This window comes from Podarcis tiliguerta (assembly GCF_965153285.1).
Source record: "Podarcis tiliguerta genome assembly, chromosome: 3".
NCBI classification, from domain to species: Eukaryota; Metazoa; Chordata; class Lepidosauria; order Squamata; family Lacertidae; genus Podarcis; species Podarcis tiliguerta.
The window spans coordinates 66,732,071-66,757,139 of NC_139536.1; the positions used below are offsets into that span (position 1 = coordinate 66,732,071).

The window sequence follows — 25,069 nt, forward strand, 5'->3', positions numbered from 1 at the left end:
CATGCCACCAGAAAACAGCACTTTCTGTAAGCTTGTTCTCCCAAGGTCTCTCCAATATGTGAGCCACAATCCCTACTTTGCCTCTATAGCATGCCAAGATGCTCCAGCCTTGATTGTGTGGAACAGCCGAGATCCCCCAAGAAACAGCCAAAACCAAGCAGCAGTTGGGTGGTTTTTGACAAAGCCATGAGCAGCTTTGCTAAAGAGGTTTATATGCATTATTCCATAGAGTGGGGACAATGTTCATATTGAAAGCGGGAGGAGGAAAGAGTGACCTATCAAGGGAAGGGATTTTTTTTTTAATTAATTAAAAAAGTAAAGATTTATACAATCTGAAGAGAAACCAGATTTTTTAAATATATAGATATATATATATAAACCACCCAAAGGGCAGAAAGGACAGGGAATGGAAGCATTTTCCATTTATGCCAAACCGAGGGGGAAGGACAGCTTACCATTACTAAACGAGGCATTGGAAGGAAAGTTGGGTCCTAAACACCAACCCAGCCCCCATCACCGTATGCAGGAGACTCTGTGTGCATGTGTGTGCGCGCCTGGGAGCACATGTCCATTGGAATGCAGATCACAATTCCAAAGCCATTGTTCTGTCCAAAAAAGAGAAGGCAAGGATTCATTCATTAAAGCCACAGCAGATGGCTGCGTGGCAGACAGGGAGCAGCATGACGCAGGGCCACCAGCTGGCAGCAACCTCACTGGCAGCATTCAGGCGCAGCTGCACTTTTACTGTTCCATTCAATCTCCCCACATTCCTGAGAGTGCCACTTAGCAGGGGATCCCCCTCACATCTAATGGACAAATTTAGGGACGGCCCGTTCAGCAAGTCCTCTCACTGTCACCGCCTGCATCTTTAACAGAAGAGGAGCACCTTGTGTGAGCGCTCGTGTGTGCTAATCCCAGGGGGAAACATGACAAGATATTCCCTCCCACAAAGCTTTTCTATAGATCGCCCTACATTTAAAAATGGGGGTTGAGGAAAGGAGCCTCTGCAGATACGAAACAGAAGGCTGGCTTCAGGGAACTTTGTGTGCTCTCAGAGGCGTCTACAACAAGCCTAGTCAAGTTTATACACATGGCAGTGCAGCGCAGCACTGCGAAGAACTGCAGAGTCATTTGCAAAAACTGAGAGACTGCTGTGCCCACCAACTGAAATGGAACAAAGGCAAATGAACTGCAGGAGTACACAACAACACATTGGTGGAATGCTGGGTGGACAGCCTGGGCTATATCCACTTCATAACTCTTATTTAACATGTTTTAAGAAGCTGGGCGTTAATCTATTAGTGCTTTAAAAAAAGAAAAACTAGCCTTTACAGTCTAAGACTTAGAATACTGGTGGGGAATCTTTCTTAGGCAGAGGGCCACATTCTCTTCTTTGCAACTTTCCCAGGGCCACATGCCAATGGTGGACAGGGCCAGAGGCAAAAGTGGGTGGAGCAGTTAATGTATTGATGCTCACTGACACATGTACTTCTGTTTGGCCCAGTGATGCTGGAAAAAATCCCCTGGAATTACTTTTAATATGTTTATCCCAATCTATTCAGTTATGGTACAACCCAGTCAAATCTCAGGATGTTACAACTCAATCGATTTCAGTGGGAGAATTAAAAGCACATTTACAGTTCCTTCCTAACCGTGTCCTCTCAGAAGTCAGTCCTATTGCATTCAGTGGGTCTTACTCTTTGGTAAGTAGATTGGCACTGCAGCTTTAAAGCTGAAATCAATAGGTTTTCATTAAATGGTGCATGTGCGCGCACACAAACACTTTCCTGTTGTTCAGCAGGAATGGTTGTTGCATCATACCTGCAAGCAGTGGCAAAGAGAACAGAAAATTATCAGGGCTTGAATCTACAGCAACATGGAACAACTTGCTATGTAAGGAGGTACATATCAGTACAGAGCATTTAAGGTTCGGCATGGCAAGTACAACACACCTCACACCTCATCAAGCTCGTTCCATTGTCATCTGTGAAGTTATGCAACTGTTAGGCACAGTGCGGGGGGGGGGGGGGGGAGAAAAGGAAGGCCAAACCAGGGATAGTCACATAGCTATGGTAATTAGCTGGCACAATCCTTCTGCCTGAGGACAATCTCTATTGAATAGCAGGTGAAGGACCCAGACGGTAAGATAGCCATGGCTCCCATGAGCAGATGGGAAGAACAAAATGCTGTGCATGCATCAGTCATCTTGCTTGCTCCTTTTAAAAAGGCACCCTTTGTAGCCTACACCATGGCTGGTGACCCAATATGCAATTTCCTTGCTCGGAGGAAGATTAGGTTACAACAAGGATCATGTTACAACAATCCAGCAGCCTAGTGGAATACAGTCTTATTATCCTGGTTTTTCTCCAATGATGAGAATAATAATACTTAGCATTAGCACATTTCAAGTGTTTGAAGAGCTCCACGCACATTGTGTCAGTAATCCTTGCAATGGACTCATAAGGTAGCGTAGTGTTATCCCCATAATACAGATGAGGGGCTTTGCTGGTGCAGTAATAAAAAGATAAAGGGACCCCTGACCATTAGGTCCAGTCACAGATAACTCTGGGGTTGCACGCTCATCTCACTTTACTGGCCGAGGGAGCCAGTGTACAGCTTCTGGGTCATGTGGCTAGCATGACTAAGCCACTTCTGGTGAACCAGAACAGTGCACAGAAACACCGTTTACCTTTCCGCAGGAGCGGTACCTACTTATCTACTTGCACTTTGTGCTTTCGAACTGCTAGGTTGGCAGGAGCAGGGACCAAGCAACGGGAGCTGACCCCGTCCCAGGGATTCGAACCGCCAACCTTCTGATCAGCAAGCCCTAGGCTCTGTGGTTTAGACCACAGTGCAGTAATAGCCAGAGGTAAAATTCAAACTGGAGTTTTCCCTGCAAATATAACCTGCGTGCCCTTTCCCCCAGGGCCTGTCGGATCATGGGGCACAATGAGACAATTCTCATATGGTGGGCATGAACAGTGGCTAAATGGCCTGGCCTGCCCTCGCCAACTTGCTCCATTATTGGTTGCTGGTGCTGCTGCTGCTGGCATCACTTACTGCCTGACTACCAACTTACTCAATGAAGCACCTTCTCTGCTCTGCCTCAGTTCCATCATCTGAAGAACAGCCAAGAACAGTCCATCCTCAGACTGATGCATTATGGGCATGGTGGCCAGAAGAATGTTCCTCCTGGGCACAGTGACTACGCCACCCTCTGATTTGCTGCAGTAGAGAAGGGCTGTTAAGAAACTTAGAAAGCCTTAAAGTCTGTGTTAAAGTAAGCTTACATCTTTTCCTAAGGTGAAATAACTTTCCATGGAAAACCACAGCAGCACAGGAACTCCACCACCAGCTAAGCTACCTGCAATGCCTTGCTCTGAAGAAGGACCCCTTTGGCTCTCCTTTGGCTCTAAATTTGGCTCTAAATTTGACTTTTCATCAAATGAAGTGAATCTCCAAGTCACCTCTGTTGATAAATGATAAAACAAAGATCTGCAGAAGGCAGTTCAAGCTAGTGTTCTGGAAATGTTACACAAATTGGTATTCTATGCTCTTCCATTTTAAAAAAATATATTAATTACTGTAGGAACCACTACATTACATTGCATACAAGAGTGACTGCATTGCAGGGGGTTGGACTAGATGACCCTTGTCCTTCCAACACTACAATTCTACGATTCACAACTGTTGTCTCTTTTGGGAAAATATTGAAACTTTAAAAGTTGGGAATAACTGCAACAGCAGCACAGACACTCTCTCCGTCACTGTTCCTAGAATGCCTCCCTCTAAAAAAGAGACCCTTGTGATTCCCATCACCCTTGACCATTGGCAGACTAGGACTTGCACTTGGGGACCCAGGGTTGGGAAAGGGTGGCTTAGACCATTTGGGCCGTGCTACTGGTAACCTGACTGGGACAACAAGAGAGGAGACAGACTCACAGTGCCAGTCAGGAGACTTGGAATTCAGCTCTCTGCTTTCCTACTCTGAGTCCTGTATGTCTTGCCCAAGGTGGGGAGGTGACTGCAGAGAAAGAACAGTACAGGACACCATTAGCTGCAAGGCTATTAGACTGGCGCTAGAGCAGGTGGTGCCCTTCCATCAGAAACGACAGTTGAAAATTCTGGCTTTTTCCTAAAATTCAGCTGAACTAACTGTTCTTGGTGATAGGAACGCAGAAAGAGGCCGAAGAAGAAGAAGAAGAAGAAGAAGAAGAAGAAGAGTTGGATTTGATATCCCACTTTATCACTACCCGAAGGAGTCTCAAAGTGGCTAACATTCTCCTTTCCCTTCCTCCCCCACAACAAACACTCTGTGAGGTGAGTGGGGCTGAGAGACTTCAGAGAAGTGTGACTGGCCCAAGGTCACCCAGCAGCTGCATGTGGAGGAGCGGAGACACGAACCCAGTTCCCTAGATTACGAGTCTATCGCTCTAAACCACTACACCACACTGGCACCAAGTCAGGGCATTCTTCCACCTAGCTCAGGACTGTTGCACCAAGTCTCCAAGGTTTCAAACAGGGAACATTCTCAGCCTTACCTGGAGAATGAACTGGGGATCTTCTGTATGTAGGCAGACACACTGCCATTGAGCCACAGCCCTTTTCCCCATTACACCAAGAGAACCTGAGAGTCACAGAGCTCAACAATCCAGAATTGAGAAGTTATTGACATCTGCACTGTGCGTCACAAGTGTTTCTCGTTTGTTTGCTTCTGTGGTACCGGCCTCTGATCCCAGCTTTAAAAAGAAAAGCAAATGTGCAGGAAAATATTTTCACTCGCTTTCTTTTCCCTGCCAACTGAAAGACGTGGTCATAAAGATGAGGTGTCCACGATGGTTTTGAACAGGCTGTGGGTGATGTAGGCGTGCACTTATTTAAACTCTGTTGCTCATAGTTGAGATGGAGAGTCGTATCTACACAAGCTTTTTAGCTTAGAGGCGGCACATGGTTGTGGGTGGGAAATGGCACGGGGTCCCACAGCTGGAAACAAAGAGGTCTGCACAGGTCAGCAACAAGAGCCAAGGACCTGCACAAAGGAAACGGCTGCAAAGAGGAGGCCTCTTGATGTTTCTGCATTTCTGAAGATCTTCACTTCCCTCTTGTTTTTATGCTATTCTTTATTGTTTGTATGCACATGGCACTTTACAATTTTGACAAGCCCCCAAAGGCCTTAGGAGCTAAAAGACAGACACAAGGGGAATAAAGAAAACAGGTGGGAGTGTAGGCAGAAGGAAATGGTGGAAGAATTAGCTCAGAGTGTAATATGAGCTGCACAGGAAGTGTTTGTTTCAGTCGTCTGCTGGAGTTTGAAGAGAGCAGACATGTTTTCTGTAACACTGCAGAAACAGAAATAAAGCCATGTAAATACGTTTCTGTCTTATCTCTTTCCCCTGCTGGGGGGGCAGGAAAGAGTGGTGTGTTCTTCTCACGCTGAGAAAGATCGCCTATCGCGACCTCTGCCTGGTCCCTGCCGGGAGAGCAGACCGGGAGGTCAACAGGAGACCAAGCCGGGTGCCTGGGAGAGTTGCCAGTTTCTCCTGATAAAGGCTTGGAATCCAACAGAATACGTATGACATTATTTTAGTTAACTAGACATCATTTGCCATCATGCCTGGCACAAACAAGCAAGTTAATATCTGACCTAAAGGGTCTTCCTCTATGGAAAAAAATGGAAATAAACCTTTAAAAGTCTATCCTGAACCCTATGGATAGTTAACCTATTTCAGGCTGAGGGCCACAATGACCCAGTGGCAACACTCTGGGGGGACACATATCAATGAGGACACGGACAAAGTGGAAAGGTGGGTGTGGTCAATTTTTATTTATTTTTCAAAGGACACCAATATATATTATGGGTGGTATTCAACTGCAGTCCTATTGAGAGTAGGCCCATTGAAGTGAATGCACCTGACTAAGGTTCATTAATTTCAGTGAATCTAATCTGAGTAGGACTTAGCTGAATACAACTTCAGGGTTTTAATGTATGATGATTTAAGAAGTCAATTTTAAATTTGGGGAGTATTAGAATGTGCCATTTGTGTCTTTGTTTTTTGTTTTTGTTTAATTGAAAAATGGGCAGCAAAAAAAACCTTTTGGCATCTTAGCAGGGGATCCATAGGTACAGCAAAACAAGAAGAAACTTGTTTATTTTTTTATTATTATTGCTGTGACTGAAACGTTGCATACTACCAAGACAAAACAACAGCATTTTCTAGATCTTTGGAATCTTCCTGGCTAAAGAATGCGATCAAGTTATGTTTGACTGCATCACCATATTTTCTACACAAGAAGACTTCAGAGGTGAAACAGAAGCCTAGTTGAGGACAAAATCATTTTAAAAAATGTGATCCTTCCAACCCTGAGCAGCAGCTACAATTAGTGTCTGTAACAATCAATGCACCAAGCAGAAATTGCACTTTGCTTAGGCTTGCAATGTGCTGTGCTGAATAGGATACAGCAACTTTCACTAGGAAAAGAACAAAAGAAAAGCAGTGGAAGTTTGTGGAGGGGAGGAAGGGGGAAAGAGGAATGGATAAAAGCAGTTTCATCTTTCCTCAAAGGTCCCTAGCATAAAAGTCTATTCTCCTGGCACTTTTTTGCCTCTCCAGATTCCCTTCAGAAAATCCATAGTGTGCTCTTTCATTGGCAGATTTAAAAGCAGCTCTAAAGTTAATTTGTCCCCATCCCTTTCCTAAGGTCACAAAAGATTCCAGCAACTCTAAAATGAAGGCCTGGTGTGTTCAGGTACTTTGTTCTTGTGACCACAATACAAATGAGAGGGAGACATTTGTAAGGATTAACCTACTTATAACCTCATAAGAAACCATTAAATAATGAGAGGAGAATTGACTAGGTGACCAAATAAATCATGTGAGACTTTTAATTCATTAAGTTCTATGGCCTTCTAGCTTCTCTTTGGTATAGTTCTCTCCGTAATTATGATTGCTAAAGTGCCTTGCATTTTCTCGGCAACACTTGCATGACCATGGGTTGGATCCAGAGACACATGGAGACAGCTGATTTGCCACCCAGCTACAGTCATTCATGGCGCATGGGCAGTGAGATTGGAGGTGTGGGCACGGCCAGTGAAAGACAGAATAAAAAGTTTGCATACATGAACAGAAGCAGTTCTTCACACTTCTTTTGAACTAAGCCTCTGTAAGCCAGTATAAATGTTCTTATATTACATGGCAAGGGATGAAACTGAAGGCATGCCCAGACCTTTGCCTGAACATGTGGATGTTCAAAGTGTGGACTTGAAACAGGGATGCACATTTCCTTATATGCATGCTTACATGGTTCTGTGTATGAAGACTACTTGTTCTGAACGTCATGTTCCTTAATTAAATACTGTATATATTTATGCTTTAACTGTATTCTGGTCAGGCTGAATTCTCAGGGAAATATATCTTTTCCCCATGTGCCTGGTACACAGATGAACCTGAGCAATGCTATAAAGAGAGAGTCCTACAGCTCTCTCTGTTCAAGTCACTAGATGATAACAGCAGGTATTTTAAGGGAAGCCTGTTGCACTCAGGTCCTATGTGCATGCTTCCCAAAGGCATCTAGTTGGCCACTGTGAGAAAAGGATGGTGGACTAGTTGGGTCATTAGCTTGATCCAGCAAGCTATTATTATGTTCAGAGGAAGATGGCTTCACCTGTCATTGGCTCTGGCTCTCTCTACTCTCTCTCTACTCTTGGTTACTCAGCCTTCTGCCCAATGAGCAATGCCCACCTCTTGGAGAAGAGGAGATGGACAGCCAGCCAGGAGCTTCAGGACCTGATGAGGGTCTGGTTGGCAGTCAGGAAGGGATGGAGCCTCCAGACAGAGCTACTTCAAAGCTGAAGCAACAGCTTTCTTCAAAGCTCCAGTCTTCCCCACCTGAGGAAATGGGCAAAGAGCAACAAGGAACCTGTCTACCTCTGGCTATGACCCCATTCACTACTGGCTTCAATTGCACTTGCCACTGGCATGCAACCCCCAACCGGTTACCCCCAAATAGAAAAAAGGGCTTCTCCATAGCTATATTATGCTTCTAAAATAGACCTCAGGTGGGATTCACCCAACTCTATCAGCGGAAGCCCTGTGCAAGGTCTTCCACTTGTGCATTGGAACTTTCTCCCTCTCTCCTATCCCTGAACCTCCACTCCAAAGTTGGCTGTTTGTGTATACCAGCAACATTTGCTGGAAAACTGTCTGGCAATTAGCTACTGAGCTAAATTCAAGGTGCTACTTTTGGTGTATGCAACCCTATACAGCCTCTCCCTTTATTTAGCCAACTGATCACGGCACTTTGCAGGTGAAAGCCTCCTACAGATACCATCCTATCAGGAGGTCCATTCTGCACAATATAGGAATTGGGTCTTGAAAGTTGTGGCATCTGCCCTTTGGAGTCCCCTTCCATTAAATATTAGTCAGGTGCCATCTCTGGTGTCTTTTCAGAGCCTGTGAAGTTCTCTGTCTCCCAACAATGCTTAAAATGAGCTCTTTCCCAGTCTGCATCTATAATGGATTTTTAAAAAAAATTAAAAAGATGTATTTAATTCTTTTGCTGTTTGGGGGCCCTGAGCATCTTTGGGAGGAAGGACAGGATATAAATTTAATTATAAATAGAACAGGTAGCAGCCAAATAAGTAACAATTAAAGATATGCTGCAGTCCTTGATACAAATAAAGTACACCTGAAAAGACACACCCCTGTTGCACAGGTGTAACCAGACAATACAGAACGGTGGAGTGCACATTTTGAACATCTAACCCTAAGTATTTTCAAAGGCCAATTATCTTTTAGGTTCTGCAGGCAGGAGTTTAATTGTCCAGAATATTTTTTTCAATGAGGCTCTGTGTGCTGCAATTCCAATCAAAAGCTGATGCAAAACGTACTATGGGAAACGCCACAGGGAACCTTAATCTGAATTGCATGATCCTTTAATGTGCCCTGTGCTTTAAAAAAATAAAATCTATCCAGAAGTTGTGTTAATGAACTGCTGATGACTGGCTTATTCACAAGATTTTGCAGATCCATGCAGAAGTGTTGCCGTGCCAACAGATGGAGCCAAGGTTCAAAAGAATAAGACAATATAGCAGGGAATTCTGGGGGCTGGGGGGGGGCAGAGAAGGGAAAACACACAAGGCTTTTCTCCAAAAAGGGGAAAGAGTTCCTGCCCACTTGAAAAGGGATCCGTGTGACTTTTGTGCAGAGAGAGAGAGGAAGGACATGATTCAACCGTCACATGCCTCCTCTTTGAACAGCAGTCGCCCTACAAAAGGACTAGACACCAAACCATCACAAGCCCACGCATCCCAAAGGGATGCCAGCTTCTCATAACAGGAACCTAAAGGCTACAGATGATATAGCTCTACAAATCCTTTCAGTCCCATTTTTGTCAGTTTCACTCCAGTATAGTCAGCTACAGCTTCATATCTTTATTGGCTGAATATAAATACAGCCCTTCTTGTGAAGCCTGCCAAATAACACTTGCAATTTTGGTTACCTCACAGTACCAGGTTTTGGAATATCCCTTCATCCAGCACTGTCTCAAACCAATTGTCAACCAACACCTAACCAAAGCGTTGGAGGTGGGGATGACATGCATGCGTCAGCACCCAAAAATAAGTAAAAAAGAGTTGGGTGTGTTGCTGTAGCTGAATGATAACAAAATAAATGGTACAGTGGTACCTCGCAAGACGAATGCCTTGCAAGACGAAAAACTCGCAAGACGAAAGAGTTTTTTGTTTTTTGAGTTGCTTCGCAAGACAAATTTCCCTATGGGCTTGCTTCGCAAGACGAAAACGTCTTGCGCCTTTTTCTTAAAACAGTCAATGCATTCCTATGGGAAACCGTCAATGTATTTCCTATGGGAAACCGTGCTTCGCAAGACGAAAAATTCACAAGATGAAAAAACTCGCAGAACGAATTAATTTTGTCTTGCGAGGCACCACTGTATGGTTTCCTTCAATGGTATGGTTTCTCTTCTGATGACATGAATCTCTTAGAATACTTCAAGCTTTCTGTTATTTTGAGGAGGGGGTCATTTTGTATGTTCCAGTCATAAAGGAAGTGGCAATATGTTCCAGTATTCTGGCAAGCAACTCATGCATTTCTCTGTATTCCCACAGTGCGATCAGCTTCATGTCATCCACAACACAGAGTGGACATGGTTGTGGTACCAAGTAGGGCCTCTTTCTGCATTGGAGTTCTGAAAAAAGATTGAGACGGCAACGCAAAGCATCTGGCTTGTCGGGTGGGGGAAACCCTGCATGTGTTCCCATTCAACTTAGCTTAAGGAAAATACTGACATACTCGTAGTGATCTGATTTTAATGCTAGCCTTCTTGGAGGCACATTTGGTGCTATCCAAAGAGGAAGAGGCAGGAGCTGGGATATTTATGTCACTGAATATGAAGGATGGCTCGCACTACCACCCTATTTTTTTTAAAAAAAGTCACACCAACCATAGAGGAGGAGTAAATTGCATTACATTCCTAAATGTTATTCAGGAGTAACACAACACAGAATAACCCTAACAGTATGCTTAGGACTTTTGAAATCCAATATAACTTTTGCGTTGGAAATTCAGAGAAAAGTTGCTGTGCCGATATGCTTGGCCATGCCTGGGCCATGAGAGTCAGTTTTGCTGAAGGTTCAAAAAAGTAATACATTTCTTTTCCAACTTTGAATATATATATGAAAAGAAAATCTCTGCAGCACAATAGAACACATGCCCACGCAGGTTTCCAGATAAGCTGAAGGCATGTCCTCCTTTGACAAATGAACATCCAGGCTGCGAGGTCTAATGACCAATGATATAAATGGCTTGAGCAATGCTTTCCGTCTGTCACCAGCCAATATTGCCTTACAGGTTGCAATTAACTTGGGTGCTGGGGAGGCAATAATTAGGGTCTTGTTATTGGACACAAATGAGCCTATTTATCAGCATTAGAGCTGAAGCGATCCACTTGCCATTGTAGAGCAATTTTGTAAATGAAATCCTTAAAGTCTGATATGCCTTGTGAGCCTATTGGCACTCGCTCACCAAGGTCGATGCTTCATGTTGAGCTCAACCTGACCATTAAGCAGACCTGTCCAATGCCTTCAGAATAACTCGCTTGCAGATTTAACGTCGCTTGACACTGAAGAGTCAAGGTCCAAACAGGAACATTTCAACACATAATGAAGTGGAAGGGTATGTGTACAAACAGGGTATCCTGCCTTTCTGATATACCGTATGTGATACATTTTGTGCAATATGCATTTTATCATAGCTGGAACCCACTCAAATACACTCAGAATGTTATGCATGGGATTGTCCTCTGAGGGAGGCAATATGCTTCTGAATACCAATTGCTGGGAATCACAGGTGGGGAGTGTTGTGCTCAGGTTCTGTTTGTGGACTTCCTGTGGACATCTGATTGGAAACAGTGAGAACAGAGGGCTGTACTAGATGATCCTTTGTCCTGATTCAAGAGGCTTTTATTATGTTCCTATCTGTACAATAACACAGTTGGATAATGATTTGCCCAAGGCTCTTTAGCAGACTTTAAGGTTGTATCACTAAAATGTGTGCACATTCATGGTAAAAGAACATAAACACACCATGGCCAGGATCCAAAGGGTTTGGGGGTTTTTTACATCACCGTCCCTTCTCATTGTAACCCAGAAACCTCCAAAAGCTGGGCATGATGTGGCATGATGCAGTATGGCACATGGGGAGGAGATTTCTGTTCTTGCTTGGCATTCTTTGGCTCCCAGCCCATATATAAAACTAGAAATACTTCCTTAAGACAGGTGCGACGCTCACTGTTCTCTCACCTACTACTGAGGAATATGAGAACCAGCATGGTGTCGAAGGGTTCTTGTGGCTCGCTGGGTATGAGAAGTTGGACCGCCCTGCTCTATATGCCAAACATGTTTTCATGGTCCTACCTAGTAAGCAACAGTTTTGCTTGCCATGACATGTGAACCAGGCCTGTGCATGACAGAGGTTTTGATAAATATTTCATTTATGAAAACAACTCTGCATTTCTTCTTCTTCGGGAAGTGTTGGCACATCTAACAATGTGAAGAATGGTGCCAAGGTAGTCATCATGCCTTAGTGGTATTTGGCTAGGTATTGGAGAGCCAGCGTGGTGTAGTGGTTAGAGTGTCAGACTAGGACACTTGAATCTCCAATCAGCGGTTAATGCTGACTGGGTGACTTTGGGCCTGCGACTGCCTCTCAGCCTAACTACCTCACAGAGTTGTTGTGATTAATTGAGAAGAGGAAGAAACATGTACGTCACCTTGAGCTCCTTAAAGGTGAGATATAAATGCAGTAAACAAGCAAGCAAGAACGTTAGGAGGTACATGAACACACACAAATTGACTTCAGGTTCCAAAATTAAAGCCTCTGCTAGACCCAGGGCTTTTTTTTCAGCCAGAACTTGCCAGAACTCAGTTCCAGCACCTCTCAGGTGGGCACCATTACCATTATACGAGAACAAGGGAGAAGTTCATGGTGAATTCAGTACCTCTTTTTCCAGGAAAAACAGTACTGACTTAGACCTTTCTGGAAGACATTGTCAAACAGGATAGTGGCACCCAGGGCTTTTTCCCCCTAGAAAAATCAGTGCTCAAAGTTATTGAGTTTTTAAAGGAAAGATTGCCCTTCTCCTCTTATGCTGCCGCCCTCCAATGCACCAGACAGATTGTCATGCTATTGTGCAGCCACAAGCACCATGCAGCCATGCCACAACACTACAGAGGTGCCGGAACGCACCAAAGTTTCGGTGAGTTCTGACTGAAAAAAAGCCCTTGTGGCACCCATATCAGATGAAGAACAAAAAAGGTGTTTCAGAAGTGAAAAGATGCCACTCAAAAGGCTGCTCAAGCATGTCAGGTCTACGAATGTCCCTGAATCAAGTCATACCTGGAAGACAACAGAGGACAGAGAGAACAATATACATTTAAATCAAGGTGATATCATGTTCTCACTTCCTGAGGAGTAAATTGAGTTCCAATACTATCCATTTTAATTCCCTTCCCCTCTTTACCACATATGAAGCCAGATGAGAGGTAATTGCTGATAAACCACTTAAAATAGATGGCTGCCTTTGAATTAACTAAATTTTGTTTTAAGCAGATATGTGCTGCTTAATTGGCTTGCAGCAGATAATGCCACTGGGCTCATAGGAATGTAAAAGTTGCCCTGCTGCATCGGACTGAAGACCCATGCATTTATTTGTTTAATGCACTGCTCTGTCACTTTACATTTTACAAAATCTCAAAACAATAGCACAACAGCCAAAGGAACTGGCAGTCTGTGAAAGCAAAGTTAATGGCCAGAAAATGCCTATGCAGAAAAGAAAAGTATGCATTAAGCCAAAAAGACAATATAATTAGTGCATGCTTCAGAAGGGAGATCATTCTATGTGGTGGGTGCCGCCACTATGAAAGCCCTCCTCCACATAGCTGCAAGATGAATCTCTGAAGCCATTGCTCAGTGGGCAGGTCCAGTTCATTATTCCGTACGTACTCAGTGTGACCGACCAAATGTCTATAGGAAGCCCACAAGCAAGATATGCAAGCAATAGCCCTCTCCCATTTATGAACCTCAGCAAATTGGCTACGATACTGGAAGCCAAGTAGCAGCCACACACAAAAATAAGGAGAATATTCTCCAAAACAAAAAAAGGACAGGTGCAATTGTCTGTGCCACTTTTTGAGAGGCTGCAAGAATCCAACACACACAACCTGAATAGAGTAGTTTATTTTCATTTTTTTTAAAGTATCCCATCCAGGCTGTTTGCCTCCCCTAATCTCTCCTCGCAATTTTACCCTAATCAGCATTCGGGTGCTGATTTTTAAGGTTACTTGCTGATCTAAAGGAAACGAACACCTCTCTCTAAGAGCACCACTGTCTCCCCCCTGCCTGTGAGCAGTAGTGGCAGTGATAAGGACAGAGGCTTCAGCCATCTCAAAAGAGACAGAATCACAAAGAGCTCCTCTGATCACTTCTGGCATCTGGTCTTCCCCTCATTAGCACATTAAAGCTGCTCTGTCCATTCTATCAGAGCTACTCTGTCCATTCTCCAGAGTTGTCTATGGAGCCATTTATGCTTCTGCTCTTTGGAAACCTCCCCAGTTCAAGAGGCACTAGCTAACCCCTTTCCCAAAGCCCAAGGGGGGGGGGATCTTATGCATACAACAGGTACCCAGAAAGCACAGATCTCCCAAATGTCCAAGTTAAGCGGCATACATATATTCCCAGGGGGAGACTTGCCAATTTATGCCTCATGAGAAAACGTCTCTCCTCCTTCCACCCCAATTCTATTTGTGAGATTTTTCACAAGTTAAGAATGCAGCTCATTACAGAGGCTTTTGCATTATTAATTTACTGTACTGTGGAAGAAAAGTTCATTTCTGAATATGCTAAATTAAGTGCATGCCAGGTATATAGGAAAAGGGAGGGGAGGAAAGAGCCTCCAAGTTTAAATGCATTGAAGTCTGTGGCCCAAACTGCAGGTGCATTTTAAAAATCACTCGGGAATCTTCCTTCATTATCAGCACCACTCTGAAATGATTCTTCTGCTTTTCCCTACACTTTAATATGTTACCTCAACCCACTCCAACAAGTGTGGGAAAATATACTCTCCCATTTCCTTATCTCATCCTGTCCTGTGACTAGACTTCCATTTAAAAGAAGACACCTGTCAATCCATATAGTCCAGACATCCCCAAACCTGGTGCCCTCAGGATGTTTTAAACTGCAACCCACATCATTTATGATCACTGGCTTGGGAGTTGGAGTCCAATATCTGGGGAGCATCCAATTGGAAACAACAACAGCCATGTTCTATCTCCACTGTCAGAAGCACCATGGCTCTAAATACCAGTTGCTTGGAATTGCAGGTGGACAGAGCGCAGCTGTGCTCACGTCCAGTTTACGTGCTTCTCATGAGACTCTATCTCAGGGTTGTGGGCCCCACCTTGGGCAAAAAGTATCCTGCATTACAGGGCGTTGGACTAGAGGACCCTCTTGGTCCCTTTCAGCTCTACAATTCTATGATTCTGTGACACTTTCCTGCCATTCCCCCAACAACTGATATTCAGAGGAATACTCCTTATGAATTTGGAGATTCCAATTAACCATCACAACTAATCCTGGGAAGAGAAGGGAGCTGCTCCCTGGAAGCAGACACTATAGTTCAGCATTTGCTTCTCCTTATTCATTTAAAAACCAACAACCAGGATGCCTGCATCATTGATTCAATCACCAATTGTTTTCTCGGCAGCTTCAATACATCCAACTTCTAGCGCCTTCATTAACTTTGGAGAGCTATTCCCTCCAGGGGTGCCGACTTGGGTCCCAGCCTGTGGGTGCCCAGCAGCGCATGTGCAATGTGACGTCATGGCGTCAGGGTCTACATGTGTGCACTGCTGCTCTCTATTGCTGCTTCCCTGCTTGGAGCTTGCCTGGGAAATGATAGGAAAGGGAGCAAGTCACAAGGCGACTCTGGAGCAGCTGGGCTGCACGGAAAAACTCTCTGCACTCCTGCCGCCACCATCTGCCTCAGCAAACCTCGCAGGCTTATATTGCCTGCACAATCACATTCTCCCAACCTGCATTTCCCAACAAACTGGTATTCAGAGGCATCCTACCACCAATGGTGAAAGTAGCTGGGAATGTCTGACATATCAGGGAGTGGAGGCTTGTGAGATTGGGCAGGGCCTAATGGTGCCTGGAAAGCACAGAGGAGAGTACTTGGCCAGTCAGGGTATGAGCCTAACTAAGCCTGGTACCCCAGGGGTGGAGCCTAGTGGACATCAGGTCAGGAAGAGCAAATATGTATTTCTTTAGGAATATTTTAAGCCTGTCCCTTCACCACCACTAAACAATCCCAGGGTTGGGTGGGGTAGAATAAAATAAATAAAAACAAGCACAGTTTCACAAAAATAGCATAAAAACAAGAGAAGGGAAGCAGCAATGACAAAACAGCTAAGCATAGAACAGCTTGAATCTTTGATGCTGGTCCTTCACCCTGAGAAGGAAACTAGAGCAAGAGTCAGATGCTCAGCTGGGAGTACCCCACTAAACATAGAGTAAACCCCAAAACTTTAAATAAAGCCCTGATAACAGAGATTGCCAATGCCCACATATATACTGGCACGCAGGAGGCATCATCAAGGACATATTCCAGGCAATCAAAAGCCCTCAAAGAGGGCACAAAGCAAAGCTGGTGAGAGGTGTGGCCTAGGGAGAGGGGGAGTGGCCTAGGGAGAGTCCTGAGTTCCTAACAGAAAGGCCTGGAGGACCAGAGTTGGCACCCAGGCCTGAGGTTTCCCACCCCTGTGGGAACCCATGGTAACAGTTTATTGTTGATATGCAGATGGCTCCTGCTTTGCTTATCACTTAGTATAAGCAGAAATGACAAACCACAATCCCTGGCTTAGCTCTATGTCAGAACTGGGAGTCGTGGTTTGTTTCACTCAATTAATCAGGCATCATATCATGGTTTGTTTAACAAGAAACAAACCATGATCCCTGTTCGGACATAAAGCTAAGCCAGGAGTCGTGTCTCATTGTTCCAGTTTGCACTATGGTTGCCAACTGCAGCTACTGAGGGCACAATCACTGAACCATCACTTAGTCATATTAACTCTGTATGGATTAATATTTTAACTACAAACATAACCTCTGATGACACTGTTTTTCTTCCCAAAGGTGAAGGGAGCGGGGGGAGTAATGCAGTGAAAAAGAACCTTCGGATTCATACTTTTTCCACTGCCCTTATGTTAAGAGAAATTAAATAGCTCTTTGTTTCTCTTTATACAAAATCCCACAGGAAGATAGTTCTTTTGTTCTGCACAAGAAAGCTCAAGTGTTCAAGGTTATGAGAATTCATTCTGTAAGACTTGCAAAGTCAAATACATTGGATTTTCAGGTTTATTTTAATTAATAGCAGAAATGCCATAATTTGCCTCTCTAATCATGCAACTCAGATGAACTTGCTGGTTTAGGGTGGCAGAATATTCCTCAAACTATTTTATTTACCATATATCATCATCATCATCATCTTGTATTTGGCTTTACTTCAAAGTGGTTTTCCTCTACTTTTTTAAACTAAGCTGCGTAGAGTAAGCCCACAACTTATGCACATTTAACTTGTGTTCATTCAACTTTATGCGCATGGTAAAAAATTTTTTTTAATTAAATTAAAAGGGGGCAGAAAGAGGGCAGGATTCTGGAGGAAATAACTTAGAAAATTCCACCCGCCACTGAACCCAGTGTGTTTTGACTATGCACAACTTAGTTGCCTTGTCCTGCATTGAACTGACTAAGGTTAAGAACATGCTAAGAGATGAGCATCCAGTTTCTTGTTTTGCACTGATTTATAGATGCTGAAGTGCATACCTCACTCTGAACCTGCTGTGGCCAAAGTCCATGCCTCCTTGGGAAGCCTCACAGCACCCTCAAAAGCCAACAGTCATCATTGTCCTAGAAGTCCCCTCTGACTCGCTCTCTCCTCCACATCTTCACCAATTAGTGCACTTGCATTGTAGGTGCGTCCATGTTAAGGGATCATTTCTCTAGACATATTCTTTACTTCATACTGTCTCTCAACAGTGTTCTCTCCCTCTCAGAAATGGAAGCAGCGTATGCTGTTACGAAACTTAAGAGAGAATGATGGACTAGAAGCAGGAGGTATTTGTGCTTCTTGTTCTTCCTGACATTTCATAGCATCTAACACCACTCAAGAGTAGATTCCCAAAAACAAATCTACAGAGAAAAAGAAAGGAAAGTGCCGTTCCTATATCCAATGCCATTTGGGGCTGAGATCCTGGACAGAATTCAACACAACACCTTCAGACAAGAGTTGCTATTTGCTTCACATCATAACATTAGAGTTGCTTCAAGGGTATCTGTTCTATGACCAATTAAGTAAAATACGTTTTCCATCTCCGACAGGCTTTCAAGATGTTCCTGGAGTGAGAAGAACTCATTAAAATGAAGGCAGTGACATTACTTGAGGACTGGCAGTCACATTGCTCTAGGAATTACAGAAAACATCATCAGGGTTGGTGGTTAAAATAATCAGCTCCAAATTCAGAAAAGCCTGAAAAATTAAAATGCACTCCCATATCTCACCACCTTTCATCTACAAGCAGTGCTTAATTAGGGATCTGTCTTGAAATAAATTCCATGGTTGAGATTTCGAATATGTCAAGCAATCACCAAGAAAAACATATACAAAAGCACCTCTGCCCACCCCTCCAAAAGGTTCATCTGCTGGGGACCCTTTGCATCCTCCTATCTCTACACCTTTTTGCTTCCACCTTCTTGCTTACCATCATTAGCCACAAGAGCCAAATCATGCACACAAATGGTAACCACCAGCCATATCTTAGGTGGCATTCAACTCAGTATTACTCAGAGTAGACACACTGAAATTAATTAGCATGCCTAAGTTAGGTCCACTCATTTCAATAGGCTTACTCTGAGTCAGTGGTTTTCAACTAGTGTGGCGTGGCACCCTGGGGTCCCTTGAATGATGGTCAGGGGTGCCGTGGGCAACACTGGCCTCTGTCCCTCTTTCCTTCCCTCCCTCTCGTGTCTCTGCCTCCCAAAGGCTTGCACAGCTGTTTGTTGCAGCAGCCCTGGCTACAAGCTCCCCAGGTGAATGGTGCCTCTGGGGCAGGCCAGGGGTTGCTTCCCAGGCACCTCTCTTTGGGGGAGGGGGGCATCTCAGAGACCAGGGGCATTGGTGCGGCTGCAGGCAAGGGGTGACATAACTGGGATCCTGAGTGCAACAAGGGTGCTGCAGAAAGAATGTAGTTGGTTAAGGGAGCCGTGGACCCAAAAAGGTTGAAAACCTCTGCTCTGAGTATTAGCCTTACTCTGCCAACCTAACAGTTACAAAGCATACCAGTGCAAGTAGATAAATAGGTACTGCTGTGGTGGGAAGGTAAACGGCATTCTGTGTGCTCTGGCTTCTGTCACGGTGTTCTGTTGCACCCGCAGCAGTTTAGTCATGCTGGCCACATGACCCAGAAAGCTGTCTGCAGACAAATGCCGGCTCCATCAACTTGAAAGCAGAGACGAGCGCTGCACCCCATAGTCAAATACAACTGGACTTAACCGTCCTTTACCTTTACCTTACTCAGAGTAAAATTTAGTTGAATACTGTGTTCAAATCAGTGTTTTTCTTTTTTAAACCACTTCAAACTGAATATTTTATGTGGTTTGGAGATAAGCTGTGCCTAGTGACAATCGCATACCCATTTCTGGCAGCGAGGCAAACTAAAGCTACTATAAACCATGAAGTGGATGAGGGAATTGGCACACAAGAGGGGAGGAGGAGGAGGAGGACATCCCACACAAGGCTGCTGTATGCTCCCAATAGGCAAACCTTTAGGGGGGGAGTGGGGGGGGGGGTTCAGTGAGAACATTTGCAAAGTGGAGAGACCAAGCGGAGATCGCAAACAAGCACATGCCTCAACCTTGTTCTACTGGCTACAACAGATGGCTTCTTTCAAGCCCAGGAAAGGTCTGTGTGGGTGTACGTGGAGCCACAGGTTCCATGCTGGTGACTCCTGGGCCAAAATGACAAACAGCACTAAGTTCAGTTATCTTTTATAAAAGTAAGTAAGCAAGCACTGATCGAGTTTGCATCTCTCTTCACAAATGGCTCAAATGCTCAACAGGCACACTTGCACCCTGGCCTGGGAGCACTAATAGGTGGGTCCCTCTGTTTTTCAAGGGTGAGAGGCCCTGCACGTACTCTTTATGAGAGCAGCAAGATTGCAGACCCATACAATAGCAAGAGGCACAGTGGGTCTTTCATGAGGAAACTCAGACGGAAGTCAATTTCTCACTCTACAGGAGCCTGGCTTGCCAACACATTTAGCAGAGTATACAAGTTAATCAGATCTGGAGAAAATAAAACTAGGGATTTACCATTTATATAGGAATACAGTTATGAAATAAATGGATTTTGAGTCATAGGCTTTTCTGGCAGACTCTTATTTATCCTTTTCAAATCTTAAAAAAAAAAAATACAGACCACCTGTAAAGGCAATCCTGATTTGCCCTCGCCAACATTCCCCAGCCCTTGTGTGAAGAAGCCGTATCATCTTTACAATGGGAACTTTCCCTATCATCACCAGCAGGCAAGCTTGTGCTAATCCAAACCCACTGAAAATCCCAGGAGACTTTAGGCTTTGTTTGTTTGGGAATATTGCAAATGCAAACACACACACACACAATACCTCCTCATGCGAATAAATAATAGACTAATCTCAACTGCATTTCTAAATCCTCCCTACTTCATGCCCATCATTCAAGGAATCCACACTGGATATGAACATCTCACTATTAAGATTTGAAACCGCATAGTATAAATGGTTTCTCCTTGCTGGTGAATTCCATAGAAAAAGGTGCAAACAAAAACCAGCCTCTTCCAGATCCGCAGAGCGAGAGCAGATGGAGAGAGTCCTGGGTCTATACAAAGCATTGTTTAAAATGGCCTTTCTTAGAGAGTTAACTGCACCATGACAAGGGTACCCAAACACCATCCTCCCCCAACCAAACCTCGTGGCAGAATTAAGACACTTTGGTCCTTTTGTGAAAGGGCTGCCTTTGCCTCCATCACTGCTCTCCTCCCACTACTCAAGGGTTGCTCTACTTGAGCATCAACTCCAACTCTGTGGTTTGCTGCCCTGTCTCCTGGATCGGGGCCGTGCCATCCCCTCCGTTCTGGCACTTTATGGAATGAATGTGCTCGCTTGAATGAGAGAAGCAGGCAGTCACTGAGGGCAAGGGAGGGGGCAGCAGCAGTTTAGTTTTCAAAAGATGGCTTTTGCACCTCTTCCCTCCCTTAACTCAGGTTAAGCGTGTGGGTGAGAAATGCCAAAGGAGAGCAGGTCAGCATTTTGCATCTCTCACACAGGCTGCAGTTCTCTCTCGTTTTGGGGCAACGCATCCTCTACCCACCATGTTAGTGTACCACCTGCTGCCGCCTCTACAAATGCAAAGCATCCATTTTGCCCCCCAATCTCCATTAGCCCTAGAGAGGCTTTCAGAAGTCTCCCATGGCACTAGCCACTGCTCCATATATGGGAGCGGGATGCCCCTGCATTCAAAACCACCCAACCGAACAAAATGGATGGCCCTTTCTTTATACCCACAGAAACTCTAGGCAACCGAGCAAGACTTTTCTAGAGCGATCCCTATGAGGAGTGTCTATTGGGGCTCTGGGTGCAACTCGGAGTCAGGACTTAAGAACCGTGGCTGGACCGCTCAGGTCAGAGAGATCCGCCTTCGACTTAAAAAAAAAAAGAGCCCGGCTGAGCATGTGCAGAGCGCCCTTCTTTCGTTCCGCCTGGCTCTCCAGCAATGGACCGGAAGAAGGGATCTTAAGCCGGCGGGTGTTGGCGTTTGCCTTTTCTCTCCCGCAGGAGATCCCGCTCCTGCAGCCTGGCTCTGCGCTCTCCCCGCAAGGCGACTGGAGGAGGGCTGGGGGGCGAGCGAGAGGCCGCGAAGGGCGTGGGCAGCAGCAGCAGCAGCTCACCTGTTAAACACTTTCCGGATCCTCTGGCGCACGCTGGAAGCCGAGGGGGCGGAGATGCTGCTTCTGCCGCTGCCGCCGCCGCTGCCCTCGGGCGGCAGGTTCTCGATGGTGGCCACGACATGGTTGGGCTGCTGCTGCTGCTCCGGAGAGATCATCGCGGCGGGGCTGGCGCTCAGAAGCGAGCAGCAGGGCGCATCGTGCGCCGCCCGGCCGCCCAGGCGAGAATCCCGCGGGAGATCCAGGAGCAGCAGCCGCGGGAGAGGCTGCGCGCCGGGCTTGAGCGCTGCTCCTCGGGGCTCCAGCTCCAGCCGCCGCCGCCTCCTCCTCAGTGCTGCTCAGCCATGAAGCGAGGGGCCGACTCCTCCTCCTCCTCCTTCGCAGGCAGCAGCAAGTGTCCGCCGGCAGCGGGGGGTGGCGGGGCGTCCGTCTGAGGCAGCCCGGAGAAGCGACTGCCTCGTGCTGGTGGCTTCGCGGCTCCTCTTCTTTTGTCTCCCCTCAGCCCCGTCCGGCGCCTCTGCCTGCTCTCCTCACAGCGCTGTGGTCAGGTGCAGCGCCTGCCGCGAGCTGGCCGCCCAGTCCGGCCAAGGGGGCTGCCTGTGCGCGCGCGCGCTGAGCAACGCAGAAGTGCAGCAGCCAGGAGGAGAGAGGGAGAAAGAGCGAGGGGAGAAGCGAAGCAGCCCCACGCCCCCCTCCCCTCCTCGAATCGCGCCCACCAGAGGGAGCACGTGCTGGCAAGCCTCTCCCAGGCCGGCCATCCATCCGCCCACCGACCCCTCCCCCGTGTCGGCTTCTCTCTCTCTCTCAATTGTCTGCCGGGAGTTGTAGTTTCTCCATCTTCCAGGTGTTTCCCTTCAGACGCCTGATTAGCTTCAGAACCACCCGGCCTTGGACAGCGGCAAACACCGGAAGCTCGCTTGCAACTCGGGCTGAGTAGACCCCACAGATCTGGCGCCAAAAATAAGGGGAAAGCTCATGTCTTGCTGCAGCACCTTGATTCTGAAAAGGTGGTGTGGCAGAGCAAGGTGGCACTTTTTGTCTGGCCTCAAGTGGCAAAAAATAATAATCCTGATCTCAGGATTGCAGAATTTACAGCTGTCAGTTCTGAGGGAAGACAAAGAACCACAGCCCAAGTGGGGCTCGCAAGCTTGAAGAGGAAGTGTGTGATTCTCCTCAGCTGGAGGCTCAGGGCAGGTGAGGGTCACGTGCCTCATCAAGCCCAGAAGGTTTTAAAGGAAAGCTGTCCTGGCCAGGATGCCGTCTCTGGTTCTTGAGGAGACCCTCCCCCAGCCCAAAGATATCGTAGTTGGGGTGGGTCTTCTGAAGTGCGTTCCTGCACCTTTTGGTGCAAAAAAAAAAAAAAAAAGGCACTGCCTAGGACTTTGTGCATGCAAACCGTGTGCTCTGCCACTGAGCTATGCCCCTTTTTCTATATACCAGGGATTTTTTTGGGGGGGGGTGCCCACTACCCCTTCCTACTCCTTGGTGTCCTCCCTGAAAGCAAGCCAATACAGAGCATGCATTAGTGGCAAATAATGTATAAATTCAAGAGGGTTGTGGGACACAGTGTTCCAGGAATGGGGAATGTGTAGTTGTTAGGATCTGATTCCCATCAGCTCCAGCCAACGTGGCCAATGGTTAGGGATGATGGGAGGTGTAGTCCAGCAACATCTTGGAGGGCCACAAATGGATATTGCTTATTGCTTGTAAGCCGCTCTGAGCCCGGCCTTGGCTGGGGAGGGCGGGGTATAAATTAAAAATTATTATTATTATTATTATTATTATTATTATTATATCCATGACTGGCTAAAGCATCAAGCTAATATGCAGGAGAGCCTTGCACTCAACATGCTAGCCATGTTGGTTACAACTGCATCCGTGTTCCCACCCTGAACAGAAAAGTGTGAGTGAAAGACCCACTTTCCTAAATGTGCCACGGGCACACATGAAGGCAGTCCAGGGCTTTCTGCTGTGGGTCCCCAAGTGTCTCTTTTCAGGCAGCTCCCCTTGTTGTTGTTTAGTCGTTTAGTCGTGTCCGACTCTTCATGACCCTATGGACCAGAGCATGCCAGGCACTCCTGTCTTCCACTGCCTCCCGCAGTTTGGTCAGACTCATGTTTGTAGCTTCGAGAACACTGTCCAACCATCTCGTCCTCTGTCGTCCCCTTCTCCTTGTGCCCTCAATCTTTCCCAACATCAGGGTCTTTGCCAGTGAGTCTTCTCTTCTCATGAGGTGGCCAAAGTATTGGAGCCTCAGCTTCACGATCTGTCCTTCCAGTGAGCACTCAGGGCTGATTTCCTTAAGAATGGATAGGTTTGATCTTCCTGCAGTCCATGGGACTCTCAAGAGTCTCCTCCAGCACCATAATTCAAAAGCATCAATTCTTCGGCGATCAGCCTTCTTTATGGTCCAGCTCTCACATCCATACATCACTACTGGAGGCAGCTCCCCATCACACTTTAAATGTTTATTGTGGGAAGCACTGCAGACAGAATTCCTCCGTTAAAGTGTGGAGCTGCTCTTAGAATTGCAGTTTTTGTCCAGTGTTTCTTGGTGTTTCTCTCTGTGCATATAAAGGTAAAGTGTGAGGGAAAGAAGTAAAATGTTCCTGGAGGCAAGGTAGACATCAAATAGCATGCCCAGCATATGCTTGTTTTATGTTTTTATTGTGCCTCTCTTCTAACAAGCTCAAGAAAGCATACAGGGTTTCTCCATAACATTTTGTCCTTACAACAGTCCTGTGAGGTAGGCTAGGCTGAGAAATAATGACTGTCCCAAACTCCTTCAATGAGCTTCAGGCTCAAGTAGGGATTTTAATTCAAATCTCATCAATCACACTCTACCACATTAACGACAACAACCATTAACCCCAAAGAATACATCTCTGCCTTTCACTTTTAAAATGTTTCCTATGGCAAACAAATCTTTCCAGGTAGCATCAACATAATTTTTTAAAACCACAATATGTAATATCAACATATAAAAAGTAATTGGGATCCTTCCCATAGTTGATTGCAGGGCAGATGCAGTTATGGGGTGAATGTGTTACATGATACACACATAGGCCCTGCTGTCCTGTTAGGGCCAGCATGAAAAAGATCATCTGGAGTTACAGGTGTATCTTACACTTCTTTGCTACAATTTCAGAGAAACTCCATTTTCTTTTTCTCTCTGCTTTCAGAATGATTTATTGTGCAGCTTGAATTTTACCAGCACAGCTTAGCTTTAATCTAAAGACATCTGTGTTACATAATTTCTGAATTTGTTATCATGAGAGGAGAGCAGACATGGTTAGATAGTATCAGCCTAACAAAGTAAGATCCATTTCATCATTATTTCTTTTATATCTCTGAACGTGTAAGTTTGAGGAAGAGCCCTGTGAGAGTCAGAAGTCTGGACATTGCTTTAGTCCAAATAAAGCCATGGTATCACTTGCTATGTTTCTGCTTTTGTACAAGGAAAAGACCTGCCACAAGTTACACATGCAGACTAATCATTCAGCAACCGCAACTTCTAGTG

General features: G+C 45.6%; 1 protein-coding gene across 1 annotated transcript in view; it reads right to left on the reverse strand.

Annotated features, from left to right (window-relative positions):
- Positions 1-22,311, reverse strand: part of SLC35F1 (solute carrier family 35 member F1) — a 177,873-nt gene extending 155,562 nt beyond the window's left edge. Inside the window, exon 1 of the mRNA XM_083435223.1 lies at positions 21,553-22,311. Within this exon, the coding sequence (XP_083291349.1) occupies positions 21,553-21,707 (155 nt within the window). The 5' untranslated portion in view covers positions 21,708-22,311. The remainder of the gene's footprint in view (positions 1-21,552) is intronic.
- Positions 22,312-25,069: the final 2,758 nt, after the last annotated feature.